The sequence below is a fragment of the Corvus kubaryi genome, unplaced genomic scaffold (genome assembly GCF_017639235.1).
Source record: "Corvus kubaryi isolate FWS band 111438036 unplaced genomic scaffold, C.kubaryi_AGA036_p1.0 37284, whole genome shotgun sequence".
Taxonomy (NCBI): Eukaryota; Metazoa; Chordata; class Aves; order Passeriformes; family Corvidae; genus Corvus; species Corvus kubaryi.
In genome coordinates, this window is record NW_024581088.1 from 9717313 (window position 1) to 9739667 (window position 22355).

General features: G+C 46.6%; 1 protein-coding gene across 2 annotated transcripts; it reads left to right on the forward strand.

The window, feature by feature from the left end:
• The first annotated feature begins 474 nt into the window (after nt 1-474).
• On the forward strand, nt 475-22006 carry TADA2A (transcriptional adaptor 2A). 2 transcript variants are annotated; one of them, XM_042026443.1, is made up of 15 exons: nt 475-889; nt 1635-1741; nt 2778-2837; nt 3405-3496; nt 4141-4298; nt 5680-5768; nt 6758-6830; nt 12024-12087; nt 13449-13492; nt 13998-14144; nt 15427-15498; nt 16115-16247; nt 17048-17091; nt 19152-19225; nt 20542-22006. In XM_042026443.1, the coding sequence occupies exons 1-15, from the start codon at nt 865-867 to the stop codon at nt 20725-20727; spliced, it is 1368 nt and encodes a 455-aa protein (XP_041882377.1). In that variant the 5' UTR covers nt 475-864; the 3' UTR covers nt 20728-22006. The 2 variants fall into 2 exon arrangements, with proteins under 2 accessions (XP_041882377.1, XP_041882378.1); XM_042026444.1 differs by having other exon boundaries at nt 477-889; nt 13998-14108.
• The last annotated feature ends 349 nt before the right edge of the window (nt 22007-22355 follow it).

The following is a 22355-nucleotide window of genomic DNA, read 5'->3' on the forward strand; positions in this document are numbered from 1 at the left end:
TCGCGGGCCGCGGCGGGGCCGGGCGGGGGCGGGGCCGCGGCGGGGGCGGGACCGGGCGGGGCGGGGGCGCCGCCTGGCGGTGATGGGGAGAGGGGGCAGCCGGGGCTGCGGGGGGATTGGGAATGGGAACCGGGATGTGGGGAGCGGGGTGTGGGATTGGGCACTGGGGAGCGGGGATTGGAGAGTGGGATTTGGGGAATGGGCACTGGGGAGCGGGGATTGGAGAGTGGGATGTGGGGAATGGGAACCGGGATGTGGGGAGCGGGGTGTGGGATTGGGCACTGGGGAGCGGGGATTGGAGAGTGGCATGTGGGGAATGGGCACTGGGGAGCGGGGATTGGAGAGTGGGATGTGGGGAATGGGGATTGGGCACTGGGGAGCGGGGATTGGAGAGTGGGATTTGGGGAATGGGGAATGGGCACTGGGGAGCGGGGATTGGAGAGTGGGATTTGGGGAATGGGGATTGGGCACTGGGGAGCGGGGATTGGAGAGTGGGATTTGGGGAATGGGAGGTGCAGAGCGCCTCCTTGCACAACAACTGCTCATAACTCTCCGCTCAGCGCGTCCATCCCCACAGAAACCCTCACTCTGGGATTGCATCCCCATCGCTCCACATCTCTGTGTTTGATTTCTGCCCATACCCAGAGAACAGGCTCTGATCCGTGTGGAATGGGGTCCGAAGGCTGCTGACAGCCCTTCTGCTTCCTGCTCCTCGGGACGTCCTGGGAGGATCACACCTGTGGAAGAGGCGGCTGCAGGGAGGGAATTCCCTTTTGGATACACTGGTTGGGACAAGGCTCACGCTCTGTGTTTAGGCCAGACGAGTTTTACTCCAAGGAGCAGGACCAGCACCACGGGGCAGGGATGGAGCGCCTGGCCTCCTTCGGTAGTAAGTGCCACCTGCCAATTCAGCCCCCACATCTGGGCATGAAGAACCTGGATGGCTGGGCTCAATGGTCTTAGAGGGCTTTTCCAGCCCAAACAGTTCTCTGATTCCATGACATTTGGGAAGGGTTTGCCATTGTTTAAAGCCATCAGCAGCCATGGGAGAGGGAGACAGAAAGACAAAAGGGTTTGGTCCACAGAATCACTTATTTGTACAAATTCTTAAGAGCACGGGGACACAAATGATTCAGTGTGAGTTTTGTCTTCTTTCTCTCCACTTATAATTGAGCTGGTTCAAATCCATTTTCTTGGAAAAAATCAGAATCATGGAATCCCAGAGTGGTTTGGGTGAGAAGGAGCCTGAAGGATCATCCAGTGCCACCCCTGCCATGGGCACGGACACCTCCCACTGTCCCAGGCTGCTCCAGCCCCAATGTCCAGCCTGGCCTTGGGCACTGCCAGGGATCCAGGGGCAGTCACAGCTTTTCTGGGCCTCAGCACCCTCACAGGGAAGGATTTCTTCCCAATATCCCATCTAACCCTGTTTTCTTTGAGTTTGGAGCCATTATAACCTGAGAGTCTTATTTATTTTGTTGCACGGTTGAGTTCACTGAAAATCCATAGAATCATGGAACATCCTGAGCTGGACCCACAAGCACCATCAGCTGCTGGGGTTGGGCACAGGTGAATTTAGGGGCTGCCAAGGCAGTGCTGTGCTCGTGTCACAGGAGATTTCCCTGTTTTCCCAGATGACCCCTTTGATAAGCCCCCATGCCGAGGCTGCTCCTCGTACCTGACGGAGCCCTACGTGAAGTGTGCAGAGTGTGGGCCCCCTCCCTTCCTGCTGTGCCTGCAGGTGAGTGCCAGCAGCAGGGCAGAGCCTTTCATTGCTCTGAGAGAGCCATCCAAGGCCTGCCTGGTGCCAGGCTGTCCAGGAACACGTTAATAACCGCCCTCTCCAACACTCTTGTTTGCTCAGGGATGGGGAAATGACAAAGGGGGTTTGGGGGGTGAAGGATTGAGGCATGGGCAGGGGAAGGAGGTCTTTGTGCAGCAGCCAAACCACCTCACTCACCTCACTCAGCCTGGGGTGACCCAACGTGCTGCTGCATGTCTGGGGCAGTATCATTTCTGTCATCCTTTGTGGCATGGAAAAGAAAATCCCATCCAGAAACACCCCCCATGCATTTTTTCCGTTCCCAAATAGAAAAGGAGAAGCTGCAATATTGACAGTAATTGTTTGTGACCAGATGCAGTTCTTTAAAAATTCTGTGTGTGAGCTGGTAACCACAGAAAGTACTGCTGGTGTAATTAATAAGTGAATAACTTCGTGTTATTATGACTAAAAATTGGCAGTAACCTCTAAGAGTGAAAGAAGAGCTGAGCCTTGTGCTCAGCTCTGTACAAAATGCACAAACCCCTATTTTGCATATTGGGTGTATTTTTGCTCACTTACCTGTATTTTAAAAGTCAGGAATTTAACTGTTAAAAACAGCTGCAAACCTGGTGCTTTTAATCAGAGAGCCAGGATTAAAGGGAAACTTTGTGTTCAATACTTACTAAATGCTCTGTGTTCTCTTCTGGAAGGATCAAACTATATATGGTGCTATTATATATAAGGTGCTATTCAAGCTATAACACCAAACTTTTTTCACCTTAATGCTTAACGAAAAATTTTTGGATTCCCAGGAGTTATGTCTTGGGGCAAAAGACAAGCAAGCTACAAAGATTTAACATGATTTTATGGGTTTGCTCAAATTAAATCAGAAAAATTTAATGTATCAGGTGGTCAGTTTTGGATACCCCGTGGTCAGATAATAAAACTTTAAAAAGGGAGCAGTGAAAATCGTTTCAGGGCAGAAGTAACACAATTCTGATCTTTTGTTCTGCAGTGTTTCACCCGAGGATTTGAATACAAGAAACATCAAAGTGATCATACTTATGAGATAATGGTAAATATTCCTTTTGGATAACACCTACTCAGTCCTGGGCTCTCTCAGCTTCCCAGGAGTGAGACCTTGCTTACTCATATTACATTGAAAGGTTGAGTGATGCAATTCTTTGATTCAGAGGTTTAAAACTACTAAAAAAAGAAAAAAATCCACCCAGAACAGGATGGAGTAGTGGAGTCATTTAAAGCTGCATCTTTTTCTTGTGTCTGGAGAGCACAATGCTATCACTAGACTTACAGTTCTTTAACCATGTAAATCAACTTCTCTTTCTCTAGGCTTGTTTTTCCTTCCTCAAAACTAATAATTCTTAAAGTCTCCAGCAGTTTTTACTGTGTTTCCTAGTATAACATTGTGTAATAGCAGCTGGGAGACACAAATGTACCAGTGTTTGCTGTGGTTGATGCCCTGATGCCCTAAGGAATCCAGTAATTATTCAATCAGGTTTTGTAAAAGTTTAAAAGTACCAGAATTATCTCCTGTGTGGCCCCGTGGTTCAGAACTTCTCTGCTCTTCCTGAGGTGGCTTGGAACAGAGGATCACAGTTTGTTCTGCTTTTTTCTTCTCCAGACATCCGATTTCCCTGTCCTGGATCCCAACTGGACAGCTCAGGAGGAAATGTCTCTCCTGGAAGCTGTGATGGACTGTGGATTTGGGAACTGGTGAGGATTCAGTGGCTCAGCCAATTTCATTCAGTGATGGGCAGTTTTTCCTCTCTTTTCCCTGGATCTCACTGTTGAATTCATCAGTGCACATTGTTCAGTGACTTATTGTGGGTGAGACACTAATTTAGCAGCTAAAGTGGAAAGCTGGGGTGTCAGATCCTGTGTTCATGAGTTATCTGTCTTCTTCTTTATTAAAAACAGTTGTGTTAAGAGTACAGAACCCCAGAATTCACAGAAGCAGAACTGAGAGTTCTTAGGTGCACACTGCTGTCGGAAGACTGAAAACTGGTTACAGAGTTTAGCATTACCTGGAGCCAGTGAAGTGTGTGAAAAGCTCTCAAATAACAGCAGTAGATTTCAAGGCTGTTAAAGATGTGGTACATTGCATCAGCCAGAGGGTTTCCCATATGAAAACAGTGAATTGCACTGTTCATGGGCACCCAAAAAGAGCTCCCTGGCACCGTATCAAACGTGTGAGTGTTGGTGCTGAGAGTGTGAGTTCAGGCACCATCACAGGCCAGTTCTCTGCACACAATACAACCAATCTCCTGTCCAAAATTACCTTTTCCCACTGGAGAAATTAAAAAAACCCCAACATTTCTGTGTTGTTCACATGAAGCCTCCCCCTCTCCCCACTCCAGGCAGGACGTGGCCAACCAGATGTGCACCAAGTCCAAGGAGGAGTGTGAGAAGCACTACATGAAACACTTCATCAACAACCCCCTGTTTGCATCCACCCTGCTGAACCTGAAGCAGGCAGAGGAGGCTCAGCACAACGAGACTGCCATTCCTTTCCAGTGTGAGTATCCCTGCCCTGCACTCACAGGGAGCTTCCCTGTGAGGTCCCTGCTCTGCCAAGGCTGGGATCAGCAGCTCTGGGAAGGACAGGCACCACAGATGCTGTTTGCTTTCATTCCCAAAGGGATAACCTGTTCTGATAACTGGCTTGGAGAATGTCAGGAGCAGGGTTCTCTTCACACTGGATTAATTCCTGGGTGTATCACACAGACAAGGCTGCCAGTTCCATGGGAAAAGGCAGGGAGCAGCATGGTCTGACACAAACAGCAGGGTCTCAAAAGCAGAAGTTCCTGCATAGCCAGAGGACACAGAAATCACCCCAGCAGGAACGTGGATGTTTGTACCCACTGGATTAAAATCCACCCCAAAGCTCCTTCATGTGTGTCCCTCACGGTAGATTCCAGTGTGGTTCTCAGCCTGTCCAGCCCCTGCCCTGCCCTGTTCTGCCTTTAAACATTCCCTCTGAGCATGTGCACATCACTGTGTACACACTGTGTCCCAGGCCTAACTGCTAATTTAATTTGCCATAAAATCACTCCTTTCAACTGTGCTGATTTCACACCTCTCTCTTGAAAACTGCCTGTTAAAAAGTCTGAGCTAAATTGCAGCAAGTTAACAAATTCTCAGTTTTCCTTGCATTTCACATCTTCAGCATTCCCCCAGTCTGGCAACTGTTCATTCCAGAGCTCCCCAGCCTCTCTGGGTGAGGCAGTTGCTGGGTGTCTGGAGCTTTACATTTCCCAGTAAAGTGGTTAGAGCTAAACAGCAGGAACTGGGCAATTTTGGTTCTGTCCCTGGCTGTTATTGATTTTTTTATGTGCCCTGGGCCAAGACAAGCTCTCTGTGCCTCAGCCTGCTTTATCTGTGCCGTGAGACACACAACACTCAGCTCCTGCACAAGTGCATTGTGAGCCTCAGACTATTATTGTCTGTAAAACACCGAGCTCCTCAGCTGGGAAGAGCTGTAAAAATTGGGAGTTCTCTGGCTTTAATTGCAGCTCTGTCAATGGCCCCCAGAAGAAGGCAGATTTAACACTCCTGTTCCTATTAACTAAAAGAACCTGCACACTGAGCCCCAGGGAGCTGCAGAGGTTTAGAGGGGGATGCTGAGCTCCAAAATGTAAAGTTTACATTTTATTACCTGTTTATTACCTTGAATTTGTGTTTGACTCTTGAGAATACTATGAAGATCTCAGACTGCTGCATTTTTCTCTGGATGAACTCTGTCTTTTCTGCCTATAACACTGAATAAAAGCCCAATCAGGGTATTTTTCTTCACCTAATTATTCCCACTTTTCCTGCAAAATAAACACTTATTTACAGATCCTTAAAAGAAGATCCCAAGCCCTACTCAACAAGTGAAAACCTTTGGTTTTTTTCAGCTGCTGATGATCCCCCACGGCCCACCTTTGATTCCTTGCTCTCCAGGGACATGGCTGGGTACATGCCAGCCAGAGCTGACTTCGTTGAGGTAAGAATGACTCTCCTCCCATACTTTAAATTTGCTGCTGGGTGCAGGCTCAGCACACACACCGTTTGCCCCTGCCTGTCTTTGCTCTTCATTTAAAAACATCACAGGAGGCCACACGACTGAGGGATGCTCTTAGTCCTGTGGTTTAATTTAAGGTTATCCTGCGAGGAGCAGGGAGTTGGACTCTGACCCTTACGGGTCCCTTCCAAGTTGAGATATTCCATGATTAAACCTCTGGATTAATTAAGGGTTTGGTGACAGAGGTGGCGCTGGTGGCCTGCAGAGCCGGGAGAGGCAGCAGAGAGGCTGCAGGACGTGCTGCTGCCACCAGATGTCCAGCCAGGGGTGGCCCTGCTGAGCGGGCTGGGTGCTGGGAATTGGATGCTCAGCCAAAGGATCAGCTCCAGCACTGTCACCTGCCTGAGGGAAGCACACACAGGTCTGCTCCAGACATCTCTTGGAAGACCTGCATTGCTTTCCATGCTTTTGGCTGGGGGCCCAAGGCCCCAGTTCCTGCTCCTGTCCATGGAGGAATGAGTTCAGCCATGCACGGGCTCGTTTTTGTACCTCTGAGCAGAATCAGCACGGGGCCATCCCCACAATCACACCCTGTGCCTGGACACAGCTCTCAGGCACATGGAGGGGACGCTTGGGGGTGTCCTGAGCTGGTCCAGGGGTTGGACTTGGTGGTCCTTGTGGGTTCCTTCCAACTCAGGACATTCTGTGACTCATTTCCATCACAGTCAGGGAGTCATTACCTCATTAATTCCCACTGTCCTGTCACAACATCCTGCTGCAGCTGCAGCCATGGGGGTGCCTTGACGCATTCCCCAGGTAAAGCTCCCCTGTGGGGTTTGTTGCCCAAGGATGGAACCTTGTACCCTGTGTATGAGTAAATATCTCTGCTCCCAGTCCTTCTGCACGTTCTGAAACCGGAGGCCAATGTTTTAGTGCTAGTTAGTGACAATGTATTAATCACCTCTGAACAGGAGTTTGACAACTATGCTGAGTGGGATTTGAGAGATATTGATTTTGTAGAAGATGATTCAGACATTTTGCATGGTAAGTGCCACATTTCTGTACCCAGGCTCGAAACTGTTTCAGATGCCTGTGCAGCTTTTCACTGGGTCTCTTTCTCCACATGCTTTGAAAGTGAACATACACTTCTAATGTATGGAGTTTAATGTTTGGGGTTTTAATGTATTAAATGTATCAGCGTAGGTATTAATGCAGGCAGCAAGGAGGTGTGGAGTTTAAGACTATGTGAGACACATTAAAAGTGTTGGACTCTTGAAGCTGTGTGATTTTTCATGTGTTCAACATGCCCTGAGTTAGAGTAGCATCACCTGTGTGTGACAACTTCCTTTTTAATGTGAAGAAGATGGTTGTATGAGCCCAGTTCCTGCTCTGAGTTTCTGTGAACGTGGCTGCCTTAATAATATGAAATAACAGGAATTACTAAAGTGACATTTTAATCCATAGAGAGGAAAAGATCCTGCTTTTCCCCACATTTGTAAGTACACACAGGGTTTAAAAGTCCTGTGTTTATGCCTCAGAATTCTGCCATCTGTGTCAGGCAGTTCTGAGCTAAAGCCTTTGCATCCCTTGGAGACAGACAAATCCTGTTACAGTCTTGGCAAAGTTAAAAAACACCAGTTTGAAGTTGAGCAGTGTACGCAGGAGCTTTAGGAATGCAAACTCCCCTGGCTCAGGAAGGTTATGAGAGTCGTATGTCAGTCTCTCCCCTTTCAGTATTTATTGAGAGGGGGACTGGCTTGAGGCCATGGCAGGGATTCTGTGTGCCAGCTCTCTGCTGTTTTGTCCTATTCTGGCTCCTGGTGAACTGGAAAAGCAAAATAATCTCCTATTATTAATTAGGACACATTAATTTTATTAATATTATTAATTAGGGCACATTAATTGATAGATTCATGTTCAATCCATCGGGTTTTGCAGCACTCCCCTCACACCTGCCTTCCTCCCAGGCACAGTTCAGCCATTTGAGGTCTCTTCTGCGAGGGGCCCATCCTCCAGGAGCTCTGCTAACTCCTGCTGGAGCTGGATCTGCTTGTCCTCCTGCACATCCTGCAACAGGGACTTCCACAATCGAATTAGGAGTTCACAATTTAATTATGTGTTGTGTGAAAAAATACTTCCCCCCCCGTCTGTCCAATCTTTTGCCTGGTAATTTCATTGGATGTTCCCTAGTCCATCCTTCAGTTGTCTTCAGTGTTTGGGAAGGGATGTCAGGCATTTGCTCTGTGCAAACTGTTTGGCAGAGGTTGTGGAGCGTGACCAGCTGCATTTTGGATCTCTTAGCCCAGGAACTCTGGCATCTGCCTTCCCACAGCTGTCCCAGATCTGCCCACGTGAGAGAGAAAGCCTCACAAAAATGAAGTCCCAGGGTCCAGCCAGCTGTTTCCCTTTCACATGAGGCATCTCAGGGAGAGAAAGAATTCTTTGCTAGAAAATTTGGAATGAGATCTTTCCCTTCTGTGATTTAACACAAAAAAAGGAAGGAACCACATCCTCCCTGTCCTGCAGTTTTAAAGGGCTCAGCTGCCGGCTTTGCTTGAGAGAATTTTGCAACCCAATTGTAGGAGCCCATGGTGCAGAAAATGGCTCAACACGTGGCTCTGAGAGCAGGGGTGGTTTAAGGAGCCTTTGTACTTTGTAGCTGACGGGCAGAGAGGGTTGTGAGGCAACCTGGGTGTGAGGATGTAACACAGGGGTTTAACACATTTTATAGCCCAGAGAAACCCAAACGGGGCCTCTCAGCAGAGCTTAAGGCTCAGGTTGGGGAAAAAATCCTCCATTTGTTTTCCTGCCACACATTAAACCTCACTGGGTTCAAGATTCATTTTTGAAAACTACTTTCCTACTGCATTTTCTGCAAGTCACTCAGGCTGGGCCCAGGGAACACCCCAGCCAGTACAGTTCCTGTGGTCTCTCTTTCCTTCTCTTGGTGCACCAGTCACAGATCAGTGCTGCAGTGCCGAGGCTGCACATCCCACAGGAATATTTGTGCTTCCATTGGAGTGGAATTCCCCCTTGTTCCCTTTCTCCCACACTGCTTTCCGTAGTATTTTGTAAAAATTATTTTTTAAGAAGTTCTAGATCTGAGCTAGATCTGTTTTCTGATTTATTATATCTTTTCTATGAAATATATCTTTATAGATTTATCTCATATATTTTCCCTGTTAGATTCCCTGCGTTACTCTAAACAAGTTACTGGTATTCCCACAAGAAAATGCTGTTTAATGCAAGGTGGAAAGGCTCCCAGGCAGCTTTTATGAGGAGCACAGAACCTGTACCTGCTGCCTCACCAGCTCTTCCCACCCCACAGGAGGTCACAGACATCACTCAGTCACTTCTTGGTATTAGCAAGATGGCCAAAATTGTATGAAATCTCTCATGTTTCAATTAAATTCTGGAATTGTTCTCTTTTGTTCAGTGCTGGCAGTACAGTAAGGGCATGCAAATATATATTGCAGTTACACAAAAACATAATGGACAGATCAAAAGCACCAACCAGTTACAACCCTAATTCAGCCCACAGTGCTTGAATATTTAATGAACTACAAGTTTTCATCAGGCTGAATTAGAACGTTGGTAATTTATCTTTTTCCCAGCTTTTTTCCCCCCCTTCTCATGTAAATGATTTTCACTTCTAACACTGCAAAGTAATTGCTGAAACCACAGATTTAGAAGTGAGTGGAAATAGGCTGCAACTGGCAGGGAAATTTGATTTTAAGCTGCAAGGCAGTCAGTGTCCTTGTCGACAGAACATGGTGTTTATTCTCCTGTGGACGTTCCTGCCATGCTCCAAAGACAGATAACTGTTTGCCATGGGTTCTGCTGTCCTCCAGGGAGGGTGAATTTGGACTGCAGCCCTTCAGTTTGTCCCAAGCCCAGCACACACTGGTCACACAGGCTGTTTACTGGGATTAGTTTGCATTCTTCCCATTATCTGGGCCTCGCCTGCCAAGGCAGGTTCGCTCCCATGAAACAAAGCTCTCACTCATTAGCGTTCAACAAAGTTTCCTGCAGGCCAAATGAGGCTGAAGAGGAATGAAAAGCAAAGAAACTGTTTTGGACACACTCTGGAGAAACCAAAATATTTGGGTTTGGTTTTTTTTTGGAATGGAGGAAGGAGCCTTGAATTGCTGCCTATCAGTGGGTCCTTCAGAGCTGCACCGAGCATGGCAAGGAGCCTTATCAGTGCCCAGAATGGACACCCTGAGCACGGTGTCAGCTTGGATTATCTCACATTCCCAGGACAAACAGCTGCCTCCCCGCTAGAATCCATGGGGGAAAGCTGGAGGAATCATTCTCATTCCCCCAGCATCTCCTCTCTCATTTCCATGCAGTGTGTAACAGTGTAGTAGTCAGAGTTATTCATGCATTCCAGATTTGGTAATCGCCTGGTCCTGTGTGAATATGTCTATTAAAAACAAAAGCCCCTCCAAAAGGGCATGTGGCAGCAAATACTAATTTCACTGGAAGCAGAAGCTCCATTTTTTCCCTTCATTTGTTCCTTCCTCTCCCCAGCTGATCATCATTTCTTTAGAATAATGTGCACTCAGGTGAAAGCATCAAAACTCGATGGTTAGAGGTGCATAATTACTTGTGATATTTATAGAGGTTCTCCAGTGCAGTTTCTGCATGTACTTATTAAGTTCTGCCCACACAAACCCCAGAAAATAACAAGTTGGCTGAGCTTGCAGAGGGTTTCAAAACTACAAAAATATTTTCCATAAATTGGCACCAATTCCAACCCTTCCTAATGGATTTCATTCATGTTTAACTTGCTGCATTCCCAATTTCTCGTCCCCACATTTTAGCACGAAGGAGAATTTGCTATCTCTGCTTGTTCTTAAATTAGGAAACTTACATACCTCGCTATGAAAATACACAATGATGTGGAAAATGCAAGAAATTTGGAAAAAAAAGTAGGAATATTGCAGCATCCCTCCTATCTCATACAGAATCCTTTACTCTTAGATTAACATCAAATCAATTTGGGACAAACTGAAGGGTTTTTTGCTTGGGATCAAGCTCCTGAGCAAATCCCCACAGCCTTTGGGTTCAGCTGTCCCTGTTTGTATGAAATTTGATTACCCAGAGGGATGCAGGGATGAATTTCCCAGAGGCTGGGGGCTTCCTGGTGTTTACACCTACATGCATATTTAAAATAGACACATAACCACACTTCTTAATTGCATTATTAATTATTTATGCGAGAGTGCAATCAATAAGCTGCCACTATCAGTTTTGCTCTTTTTGTGTAACTACAGAGAGAAATGGATCCTGGGTTCTGTCCCCCTTGGGTCATCCCAGTTCCCCTATTTCCAAGGGCTGGTTGTTGTGTCACAGCCTCTAAACCAAGCCTTGAGCCTCTTCCTTCTGAGAGCACATGGAAATGATTAATGTAAAGTCAAAAAAACCACTACACCAGCCACCTCTACACTCATTTAATGGCCTAGAATTTGTGTGTTACCTAACAGAGTGAGGGAAGGGAAGGCAATAGGTGTCTCTTTATCTTGTCTTTCACGAATTTGCCCCAAAAAAAGTTCATTAAGCTAATGGCTGCAGGAGAGGGGAGCTGCAGGCTCCGTGAGTGGCTCAGCCAGGCTGCAGACAGGTTTGATTTTGGGAAGGATGTGATTTCTAATGAACATGGCTTTTTCCTGGGCTTCTTCACACTGTCCTGAACTATTCTTTGTTCTCCTGGCAGACAGATAAGTTTGGAAGTTAACAAGCTGGAATCTTCCAGATATTTTTAAGAACTGTAGCAAAGGCTACTTTGAATCCTCATAGTTCAGAACTGTGTCTGGTTCTTGGAGTTCCTTGTTCTGTGCAAAGAAGCCTTTGCCCAAAGATGGTACCTCAGATCCTTAAATCCTTTTTCAGGAGAAGGAATGCTTGGCAATTGCAGGTATGAAGGAACAAATAAGTGCTGATAGCAAAACAGTCCAAGAAGGAAGAGGAAAGGAGTTCTCAGGATCTGCCCGGGTTCATGTTTACATGAGTGTATTTACAGTGATGAATTTGGCAGGAGTAAGCAAAAGAAACCTTCCCCAGGTAGGAAGCACTGCAGGTTTGCCTCTAATGGGTTGATGCCCCTGTAAAATTGCCTCAGGATTTTTAAACCAGCAAAGCAGTGACCATTCCAGCCTAACGTGAACATAAAAGCTTGACATTCAGCCTCCTGCAGTGATTGCTTATGAATTCTTTAACCTTTTTGTTTTGCAGCTCTGAAGATTGCAGTTGTAGATATCTACCATTCCAGGTTAAAGGAAAGACAGAGACGGAAAAAGTGAGTTGTGAAGCAGTAACTGTGTTCTTTCCTTCCCTGTGCAACGCTGATGGATTACACATCATTAATTTCCTACTTCACAGAAAAAAATCCTGCCAGACTGTGACTGATTGCTGGACTCCCACTTTTTCCCCAGAAATATTTGCATCATTATTTTTAATTCCTAGTGGTCCCTAAGTTAGGTTTCCACACTGAGGATAACTCTATTGCTGACGTGGGGTTGAATATTTTATTCAGCTCATTTGACAGTGTTCTAGAATGACTCAATCTATTAATTAAATTAAGTTTTATTATAACTTTGAAATACTTTGTCCAATATTTTAAATTATATCTTGCTGGATTACTCCCTGGAAGAATTAGTGATTTGAAGTGGAGCTGCTCCAGTCCTTCTCATAAAACTACACAGTTCTGCTGAATGACAGGAAGGATTGACCTGGTCCTTTATAATCCATAAATAAAAAGTATTTATGTGGTGTGATTTCCATGATGATCAATCTTGTCATACTAAAGGAGAGTACTGCAGGGCTCTTCATAACCCTTGTGGTTACATCAGCATCAGGTTTTGTGAAGTTTCTACAGCAGGATGGGACAAAAATCTGGAGAATGACACAAAAATGCTGATGTCACTCTCAGAAAGGTGACTCTGCACAGGACAGGAGGGTTTTGTACACACCAAAGGAAATGAAATGGATTTTATAGAGCAAGTCCTGACCTGACCTTGACAGCCCAGCTCTGTGGTATCTTATTTGCCAAAGTGGAGTCACCACAGAGCAATGAGCACGTGGCACTGCTCAGACTGGTGACAAAGGTGTTTATCAGGCACCTGCTTTTCCCTCTGCTCCTTCCCCTGGTCCCGTCAGGAGCAGTTCAAACCCGGAGTTGCCTCCATCATCTCTTTAAAATCCAAGCTGCCATGGAAAAATGCCTTTCCCCTGTTCCCAGTGGTGGCATTTACAGTCCAGCCCTACCCTGTGCTTTAGCAGAGGGATGTTTGTGTCTGTCCGAAGCTGGAAATCATGTTCATGAGACATTCATTACCTCTGATTTTGGAAGGACAAGTTATAAGGTGCTGTAGATGTGAAATCTATGCCTAAAGAAGCAATTTCCAACCTTTAAAGGGATTGCAGCTCCCTTTGTGCTCAGGGCTAATGCACACCACTGTCCAAAATTTACCTTGATTAAAGGCACACTGCATCATGTTTCCATTCCAGCCAGCCCAGGGCTTATGGAAATTTCATTCATGTTTAGTTTTAGACCCCTCTGATGGTCTAAATCAAAGTTTCTTCTGAAGCCTTTGTGTTTGCAAGGCAATGCAGGAGTAATGAATGGCCTGTATTAATATAATTTTCTTTCATTTCCAGAATTATAAGAGATCATGGCCTGATCAACCTCAGAAAATTTCAGAGTGAGTATCAGGTGTAACTGCTTCCCTTCAAAGTGGCAGAACTTCACACATTCACCATTTCCAGGTCACCAGTGTGGTTTGTTCATACTGGAACATATTCAGATGTTCTAAATTCCAGCAGATTTCCTGCCCCAACTCTCTCCAGCTGTCTGGTTCTAACTACTCCCAGCTCAGTGTTTTGGTTATTGCCTCAAAGTTGCCCTTCAGAAGCATGTTGGGCTCTGCTGAGTGGGGGAAAGGGGGAAGGTGAAATCCAGGCCTTTAAGGTGCACCTCACTCTTGTGAGAAATGACCAGACAACATTGAAATATCACCCCTCATGCTTTAAGGATTTTAAGGGCTGTAACTTTGGTTGCTTTTTACTAAGCAATCTGTAGTTGTGACACCAAAATGGCCGAGAATGACCAAATGTGGATTTTCAGGCAGTGCCGAGGCTGGTGCTCCCGTCAGCCCCCACAGGGGTGGCAGCAGGAGGGGTTAACATGTGGTACTTCTTCCCCTGTAGTTCTGGAAAGGCGCTACCCCAAGGAGGTGCAGGACCTGTACGAGACCATGAGAAGGTTTGCCCGGATCCTGGGGCCCGTGGAGCACGACAAGTTCATCGAGAGCCACGCGCGTGAGTCCGGCAGGGCTCTGCAGCCCACGGGGACGGGTTGCATCATCTGTTCCCTAAATATATCCCTCTCCTGGAGGGCAGGAGGTGGTTTTTCTCCTCCTCCCCCATCTAACTACCTCAGGAAAATAAATACATTTGTGGTTTGATACACTGAACGGGCAGCGAGTGGGTTTTTTCCACTAAACTGTGTCCGAGCTCTTTGTTTGAGTTTGCAGTTGACTGAACATTCTGGTCACGTGTTGGAGGTAATATTTTTTTATCTAAAGACCACTGTTTATTTACTGGGACTCTGTATCAGGGGAAGAATAAAATCCCTATATTATGGCTGTGTGGAGAGATTGGGAGCTGGCAGCAAACTGAATTCTTTGAAAGACACACGTTAAACTATTGTATGTCACATAATTATATAGTGCAGTGGTCATTATGTCCGTACCTTAGGGGAGAGGCATTGTTCCATCCCTGAATCATCCCATAACCTGCATTTAGGCAGATTCCAGTCCGAGTCACCACATCCTGCTTCATTCTGTGACTTAAACTGGGAGAACTGTTGCTCATTAGAAAGAACAGAGCATTTACACAGTTGTGCCCATGTTTTCAGGACACCCTGTATGAAATATCAAAAGCATGATCCTGCAAAAGCATGAGTCCTGCATGGGAGTGCTGCTCCTGGAACCTGGTTTTGTTGTTGCAGTGGCAGCAGATCCTCAGGTGAACCTGACAGTCAGGTACAAGGCACTACACAGATCTCCTGAGCAGCAGCAGGAAATAAATTCACAAGGAAACTTGCTCCCTGTAAAACTGAGCAGTGCTGGGAGGCAGATGATGAAAGCAACAGACAGGAAATATCTCTGAGCAAAAGAAACATTTAACAATTTCATCTTACTGACTGCAGGAAAAGAATTGTCTGCAAAGAGAAATTTTGGAAGGTCCAGTTAGGAAAATCGTAGTTCCAAGAGAATATTAGATTTCTAAGGTGCCTGGCTGGAGTAGTTCCTCAAATCTATTGAAATGCCTTCCAGAAATCCCACATTATTGTTACTTGCCTTGTCCAGGGTATGGCAAAAGGACTATCAAAGCATGAAGAGAAAATGCATTTTCTGAGCACACAAAGGCTGGAAACCAGCTGAAATCTGTGTCTGAGGAGCATTGGAACACAGGGAGTCTGAGAAATTGTGGAGGGAGGTTAACCCTGGCTGTGGTTTGTGTGTTCAGAGCTGACCTGTGCAGGCAAATAGCAAAGAGCCACATTCCCAGTCCACCCCACTGACCCACTTTTGCTCTTTGGTTTTCCCTCCTGCCAACTGCTGGGGTCCAACAGTGGAATTTGAGCTGCGCAGGGAAATAAAGAGACTCCAGGAATACAGAGCAGCAGGAATCACCAATTTCTGCAGTAAGTACCTGATGCATTATTCATTCCATTCCCATCCATCAAGGAAGGGAAGGATGATTTTACAACATTCAGGATGTGTTGAATAAAAAGACACTTAGTTCTGAGAGGCGTTTGCCTGGTCTGGAACTGAGTAAGGCTTCAGCAATGATGCACAGTCCAGCTGGGCTGGTTCACAGCTGATCTGAGCCATCGGCTTGGAGATCACAGTGTCTAACACAGCTCTGCTCTGGGCACCACTTTGCAAAAGCTTCATTAAAAAATATTTATGTCAGGGCACAGTGGTCTCAGGGCTTCATCTCGGGACGCTTCCCCTGGCTGTTGACACATGTGATATCTGGAGAGAGGCCTAAGACCTCCACATCAATGAAATGTCCTGTTTTATCCTGGAATTAGATCATGGAAGCCTTTTTTTGTTTGTTTTTGGCCTGAAATTAACAGGGGGAAGGGTGCAGGGTGGAATCTAATCCCTTCTGGTGCCAAGTAGTCATCACAAAGGAGAACAGCAGCGGTTGGGCCAGAAATAGAGAACTTCCCAATATTTCCTGAAGCAGGGAAAAGCCAGTCTGAACTTTCTAGGTGAGGCAGGTGGTGAGGGCAGGGTGTGTGTGTGCCACAGGTGCCCGGACCTATGACCACCTGAAGAAGAGCCGGGACGAGGAGCGGCTGAAGCGCACGATGCTCTCGGAGGTGCTGCAGTACATCCAGGACAGCAGCGCCTGCCAGCAGTGGCTCAGCCGCCAGGCAGACATGTAAGCACTGCCACGGGGTGTCCAGGGAACCTGAGCCATCCTGGGAATGCCCATGGCCAGCTTGGATGGGGTTTGGGGCAACCTGCTCCAGTGGAAGGTGTCCCTGCCCATGGGATGCGACGAGCCTCAAGGTCCCTTCCAACCCAAACCTTCCTGGGATTCTGTGGTTTGGTTTGCATCAAACACATTTTCCTGCCTGATAGTAACAAATTCATTCCCAATTTATTAAAGTAGGAACAGCCTGCAAAATTCGAAGGGCAGAAAAGTGGGTGACAGCAATAGTGCTTGTTGAGTGCAGGCAAAGGAAGGGACTCAAACCCCTCGGTTTTATATTTCAGGAACTGAACTGCTGTTCATAAAGTCACGGAGGGAAATGAGCCCTTTATGGATATTAATGAGGGCACAGCTGACACCTGAAATATTTCAGATGATTTTAGATGTAGCAGCATTATTAATGTGTCATCACCCTGCATTGAGCTCTTGGATTTAAGGAGCAGCATAAAGGAAGTGCATCCTGTATGCAGGACATGGCTTGGAATTTCCCCCCTCAGTCTCCACTGTATTTTTAATTGTGATCCCCTCCACATTTCCTCGTTGGGTTTTTTAACAGGTTTCAGACATACTCTTCAATGTGGGAACACTAAATATTTATAAATCCTGTTGACTCCTAGTCAGGGTTTGGGTTATGCAAGTTGAATTGTGTAATTATTACAAGTTGTGGAAGAAGCACTTTCAGGGCCAACACATGCAGTTATTCTCAAAAAACATGAAGGCAATTTGAAAATTTCCTTTCTTTTCAGTGATTCTGGCCTGACTCCTACGGTACCCGTTCCTTCAACTACAGGTAAGTGTTAGATGATGTCTGCTAAAAACCCAGTAATGTCTGTCTGACAGCCTTTTTCTGACTCTCTTTCTTGTGTGCCAAAGTGTCAGTCCTCAAGCCTCACAGTTAAGCACTGCTTAAGTCAACATTACAGCAATCTGCAAGTCATTCCACTCACATATCCTGCAGGACTTTCTGATGAATTTCTGTATTTTTCTGACTAGAGGTCAAAACCCATCCTAAAGCTACATTAGCAAGGCAGGAAACAAAAGAATTTTCACATTCTGTAAGCACAAATTAGGGGTTTCTCCACCAGGAGGACCCCATCTTCTTTCAGTGCCCAGTAAGGACAGATTCAGGGGTCAGTCAAGGTCCTCATAAACAGGACTTAAATAATTCCCATCCCATTTGTTGAGGTCATGGGGTGACTGAGACTGGGATAAAGTTTTATTACAAGGTTGTTAAATGTTGCCAGGGAAAACTGGCTTTGGCTCTGTCCCTACAGCCAGTTTTTATGTGGATGCTGTTAAACCACTTGAATTAAACATCTCAGAGGTGGACACTGGGTCTATGTTCTTCCTCATTTCTTCCAGGAGCCTTGGAAATTTGGGTCAGAATACCAAGCAGTGAGTCAGAGCACTACAGACTGTTCTAAACCTATTTGGCAATTGCTAAGATCTGGTATTTTGCAGAAAAAACAGCTTTTTGTATCTCAGGGCTTCAGAGTCTGTGAAGGGAGGACAGTGTCCTCCAGCTGACGGTCTGGAATGAGGGATGAACTTCCTTTTTTGTCAAGGATCCAGTGTCCCATGAAGGGGAAGAGCCTGGGAGCACAGGGATTGTGTTGCCTGTGGAGCTGTGACAGCACACAGTGTTTACAAGCAGCATCACATGTGGAACAAAACCCAAACAAAATACCATAGAGCTGCTAATTAGGCAAACATCCTGCCCAGGGAACAGCGGGATGCTGGGGAAGAGCTGCCACGTGGCTCTAATTAAAGGCTGCATCATTCTGAATATACAAGAGGGCAAATTAATGCTTCACTTCTAGATTCTAAGCTCTTGACTTTGCAGCCTTAATGTTTTCTTTAATGTAGTTTGCATGCGTGTGGTATTTTTTGGGTTTATAAAAGAGTAAAACCGAATTCTGTCATGTCTCATCCTGGCACAGTTGCCCCGTGCCATAGGAAGAGGGAGCAGTGCTGGGAAATAACTTCCTTTACACCTCCCACAGACTCACACTCCAGCTCCTCTCCAGTCCCTCAGCTCTCTCTGCTCAGGCTCCTCACACCCAGCCAGATCCCGTCTGTTCCTGCAGATGCCCAGGAGACAGAGAGACTTCCCAGTGCCAGGGGCAGGACCTGGGCAGGGCAGGGTCTGGAGCAGCTGCCAGCAGTCCTTGGGAAGACACAATGGCACATTTCCCAAGGTCTCATCACTTTGCCAAATTTGGGAAGTTATCCTGGGATAGAGACCTCTCTCTGACAATGCTAAATATGCAACCCATAGTGCAGGGGTGGGAGACTGTTCCAATGGGAATAAACAACCCAAACTTTGTCCTGAGCTCTGCAAGTTACATAAAAAATACTATTAGAAGAAAAAGCCAAACTGTACCTGCCTTGCAATACCTGCATCACATTGAAAGGCATTTGAAGAAAACTCTGCCTCATGAAGTTTTCAGTAATGCCAGAGAGAAATCGGCTGCTTAATCACACCAATAAATAGTCTCAGCATCCTTACAAGGTGCTGCTTTCAGCACACCTGGCACACCCTCCCTGGAGCTGGGATAGTCAGGAGGCTCAGCCCAGCTGAGCCATGCCCGGTGCCAGTCTGACACAAAGCTTTTGTCTTGCAGTTCCTCCCAAAAACCATCAGCTCACCAGTCTCACGAAACATTCACAGAGTTTAAAATTGCAAAACCAAACCTTTTGTCACATCAGCAGAGCCTTGTGCTAAGCCCTAAATAACCCTATCTGTAAACACTTGGCTCAGACTGGGTTGAATTGCCTCCCTAACACACCCCAGGAGCAGCCACCTCCAAAGGGCTCCGATTCTCCAGCGTTTCCTTTCTCGTCCCACAGGCAGACGGAGTGCCCCACCACTGAACCTCACAGGCCTGCCAGGCACAGAGAAACTCAACGAGAAGGAGAAGGAGGTGAGGAAAGCATGCAAAGATCATCTCTGTAACTGTCTCCACAGTGCAGGGCTGCCCACACCATGTCTGGGGAGCTGTGAATATCACCTCAGTTACAGGCCCTGACTCCTCTTCCTTTCTCACAGAAATCATTCAGGTTTTCCAGTTGGCTTCTTAATTTCCCGTGCTACACATACATCACAAACTGGCTGATTTAGCAGAGAAAGGAGCAGAGCACCAGGGTGTTCTTTGGTGCTGTTACAACATCCATCTCCCTGCCTGCATTGTGAGGCTGGCCTGAGCAGAGGGGTTAATTTTTCTTAATGAACACTGGTTGTTTTTCAGCCCAGTGCAGGCCTGTCCTCTAACTCAGTGGAGAACTATTGAAATAAGAGATTATTATTTTTTAATAGAAGTCCTAATGTGTCCTTAGACTGCCCAAGGCAGGTTGCAGTGCCCATGAAGCACAGCTGTATCTCAGCCTCCCCTCTCCCTGTGTGTTTCCCTTGGCTGGAGCTGGCAGCATTGGGAATCAGCTCACGGCTCCGTGTGGAACTGGCATTTCTGGCTCCATTCGGCACGGGAATAATGGTGGCAGGGCATCAGTGTGTGTGTGTGTGGAATCTGATTTCCTGGTCAGCTGAGACAGAAAGTCTGAGGTCTGAGGAATTCTGCAATTTCCTATCCGTGAGGAATGAGCATGAAGCGTTTCCTTATTAAAGGGAGGAGACAGACAGTTTCTCCAGCGGGAGCAAGGCTGTGCTCCTGGAAGGCAGCTGGTATTTGGGAGCTGAACAGGAGCTGTGCAGCCAAACAGCTCAGGAGCTGTGGAAAGCCATTCCTCACCAAACTTCCAAGCATGGAATGCCTTCCCTGCACAGCTTCCATGCCAGACTTCCAGAGGGGGCCGGCAGAGCTGCTTTTGTAGAAGGTATTAGAGCCTGAGTCTGCAGGGGATTAGCAGCCAGATGCCCTCCCTGGCTCCCGGCCAATTGCTGCTTCCAAGTCTGGCATGTGTGCTTCCCGGGCTTTGGAAGGAGCAACGCCCACGCAGGACACTCAGAGCTGTGCTCCTGTGAGCCCAGGGCTTGCTTTCATCCTCCTCCTTTATTTTTCCATCAGGAATGTTTTTGAATGCAGCAGCCAGCAGGCTCCTCCCCTCCCTACCTGTGGATCCAAACAGCTCGTCATGGCATTCCCGTGTGCCTCCCCTGTGCAAAGAAACACTGGAAATGCTCTCAGAAAAATATTCCCCGTGTTCCTCCCCCAGCAGGGCTCTGGGAAGGGAAGAACATGACAAGTGTTGGTGTTTATTAACTTCACCTTTTGTCTTGCAGCTCTGTCAGATGGTGAGGTTGGTCCCTGGAGCCTATTTGGAATATAAAGCTGCTTTAGTGAACGAATGCAACAAACAGGGAGGCCTGAGACTGGCGCAGGCTCGAGCCCTCATCAAGATCGATGTGAACAAAACCAGGAAAATCTATGACTTCCTGATCAGAGAAGGGTACATCACAAAGGCCTGAGGACAGGCAGCAGTGCTTGGCTGGAGCAGGCAGATGTGGAGAGGCTTTGAAGTCGCCTTGACAGACTGAAAGATTTTACCAATGTTGAATGAAGGACATTTCCTTTTGTTTAAAACCTTTTGGGGCTTCTTTTCTTTTTTTTTTTTTTGTAAAAACAAGTAGGGAGCTTTGTTAAATTGTATGAATGCTGACATTTGTCTGGGTTCCTTTTGACTCTGCTGTTGTCAGAATTGCGCTGCCTCGGAGCGCTGGGAAGGATCACATGCCATATAAGCTCATCTTAAACGTGAATGGGCATTCATTCCTCACACCTCCTGTGACTACAGAGTGGATCACGGTACTTTTATGCGGATGGTGACACAGAATAAGGACAGAGTCACACTTTGTGCAGTACAGGGTATAGAAATGCGCTCCCTCCCTCCTTGTGTTCCTTCCTAAATCAGCAGCAGCTTTCAGAGGCGACAGCATGTGCCCGAGGGTGTAAAAATAGAGCTTGCAGTGGTCCAGTCTTTTTAACTTAATTGTGATAAAGGATGGGAAAGGACATGGCAGGGAAGCTCCTCAACAGTTGTTACTTTTACGTGGTATTAGCACATATCCCAGCAGGAGGGCTCTGCCAAAACCAAGGAGCTTCAGCTGCTCCCCCCGTGATTTGGGGTTGTCAAGTTATATATAATCCCTCCGTTTCAGTCTTCTGCTTGTTGGGAAGGCTGGATGTTACAGCCACTGCAGTTTTTGGGAACAGGAATTAAAAGCTTCTCGGGACCCTGATCTTCTCCCACAAAAAAATGAGTGGAGAGCATGAAGTTCCTGTTTGTGGGGTTTTATTCCCTCAGCGTTACCAGCGACATGCCTGAGGAGGTGCCACAAGTAACTACTCAAACACAACCCCCATCACATCAGCTGATCCATGAGCTTCAGCACCAAACTTTTGGATTTGGCAATCAGTTGGATGATGAAGATGGTTCTCTGCAGATGCAGCTTGTTTGTTTATTGCACAGCAAATGGTTTGTCAGACAGCTTCCTGCTAAGGTGTGATGCTGTAATGCTGCAATAATGTCCCATAGGAAACCTGACAGCCAAAGCAGGTGGGGTGTTGGATGCTCCCCAGTTTGGGATCTCATGGAAAAGCTGAGCTACAGCTGCACCAATACCTGTCTAAGGTGTTGAGGTTTGTGTTGTTTGTTCCCCAAGAGTAATTACCCTATGGACCTGAGGTGCCATTGAATGTGAAGTATTTTGGTTTGTAATAAAATCAAAATGACTTGAAACAATCTTACATCCGCATCCCCGGACTCTGAGTGAGACTGTAAAGGTCACACAGCTGCCTGGATCTATATCCATCAGCTCCTCACCACGAGAGAGGAGATAAACGCCCAACAGTGGCCCTAGGGATGCGGCGACTGCATTTCCTAGAAACTATTACTATTTAAAGAAAAGCAGCAGTAATAAACTACATGTTGAAGATTAAAGTCTAGAAACTGAGACTGGGAATGCCAAGGGAAAGGGCACAGTAAGCTGTAAAACCTTGGGAATGTTTTTCCCACTTCTCTTTTAACATTAAACAGCCAAACTGCCTTTCTTTTGCTTGGCCTTTTGGGTGACTTGCACCCAAAGGCAGGAAAGGA

Excerpts from the sequence above, each read along its gene's own strand:
- TADA2A (XM_042026443.1), top strand. The coding sequence starts at position 865 with ATGGAGCGCCTGGCCTCCTTCGGTA. Across the intron at positions 2,838-3,404 it reads ATCATACTTATGAGATAATG|ACATCCGATTTCCCTGTCCT; the intron begins GTAAATATTCCT and ends TTTCTTCTCCAG. Across the intron at positions 5,769-6,757 it reads CCAGAGCTGACTTCGTTGAG|GAGTTTGACAACTATGCTGA; the intron begins GTAAGAATGACT and ends ACCTCTGAACAG.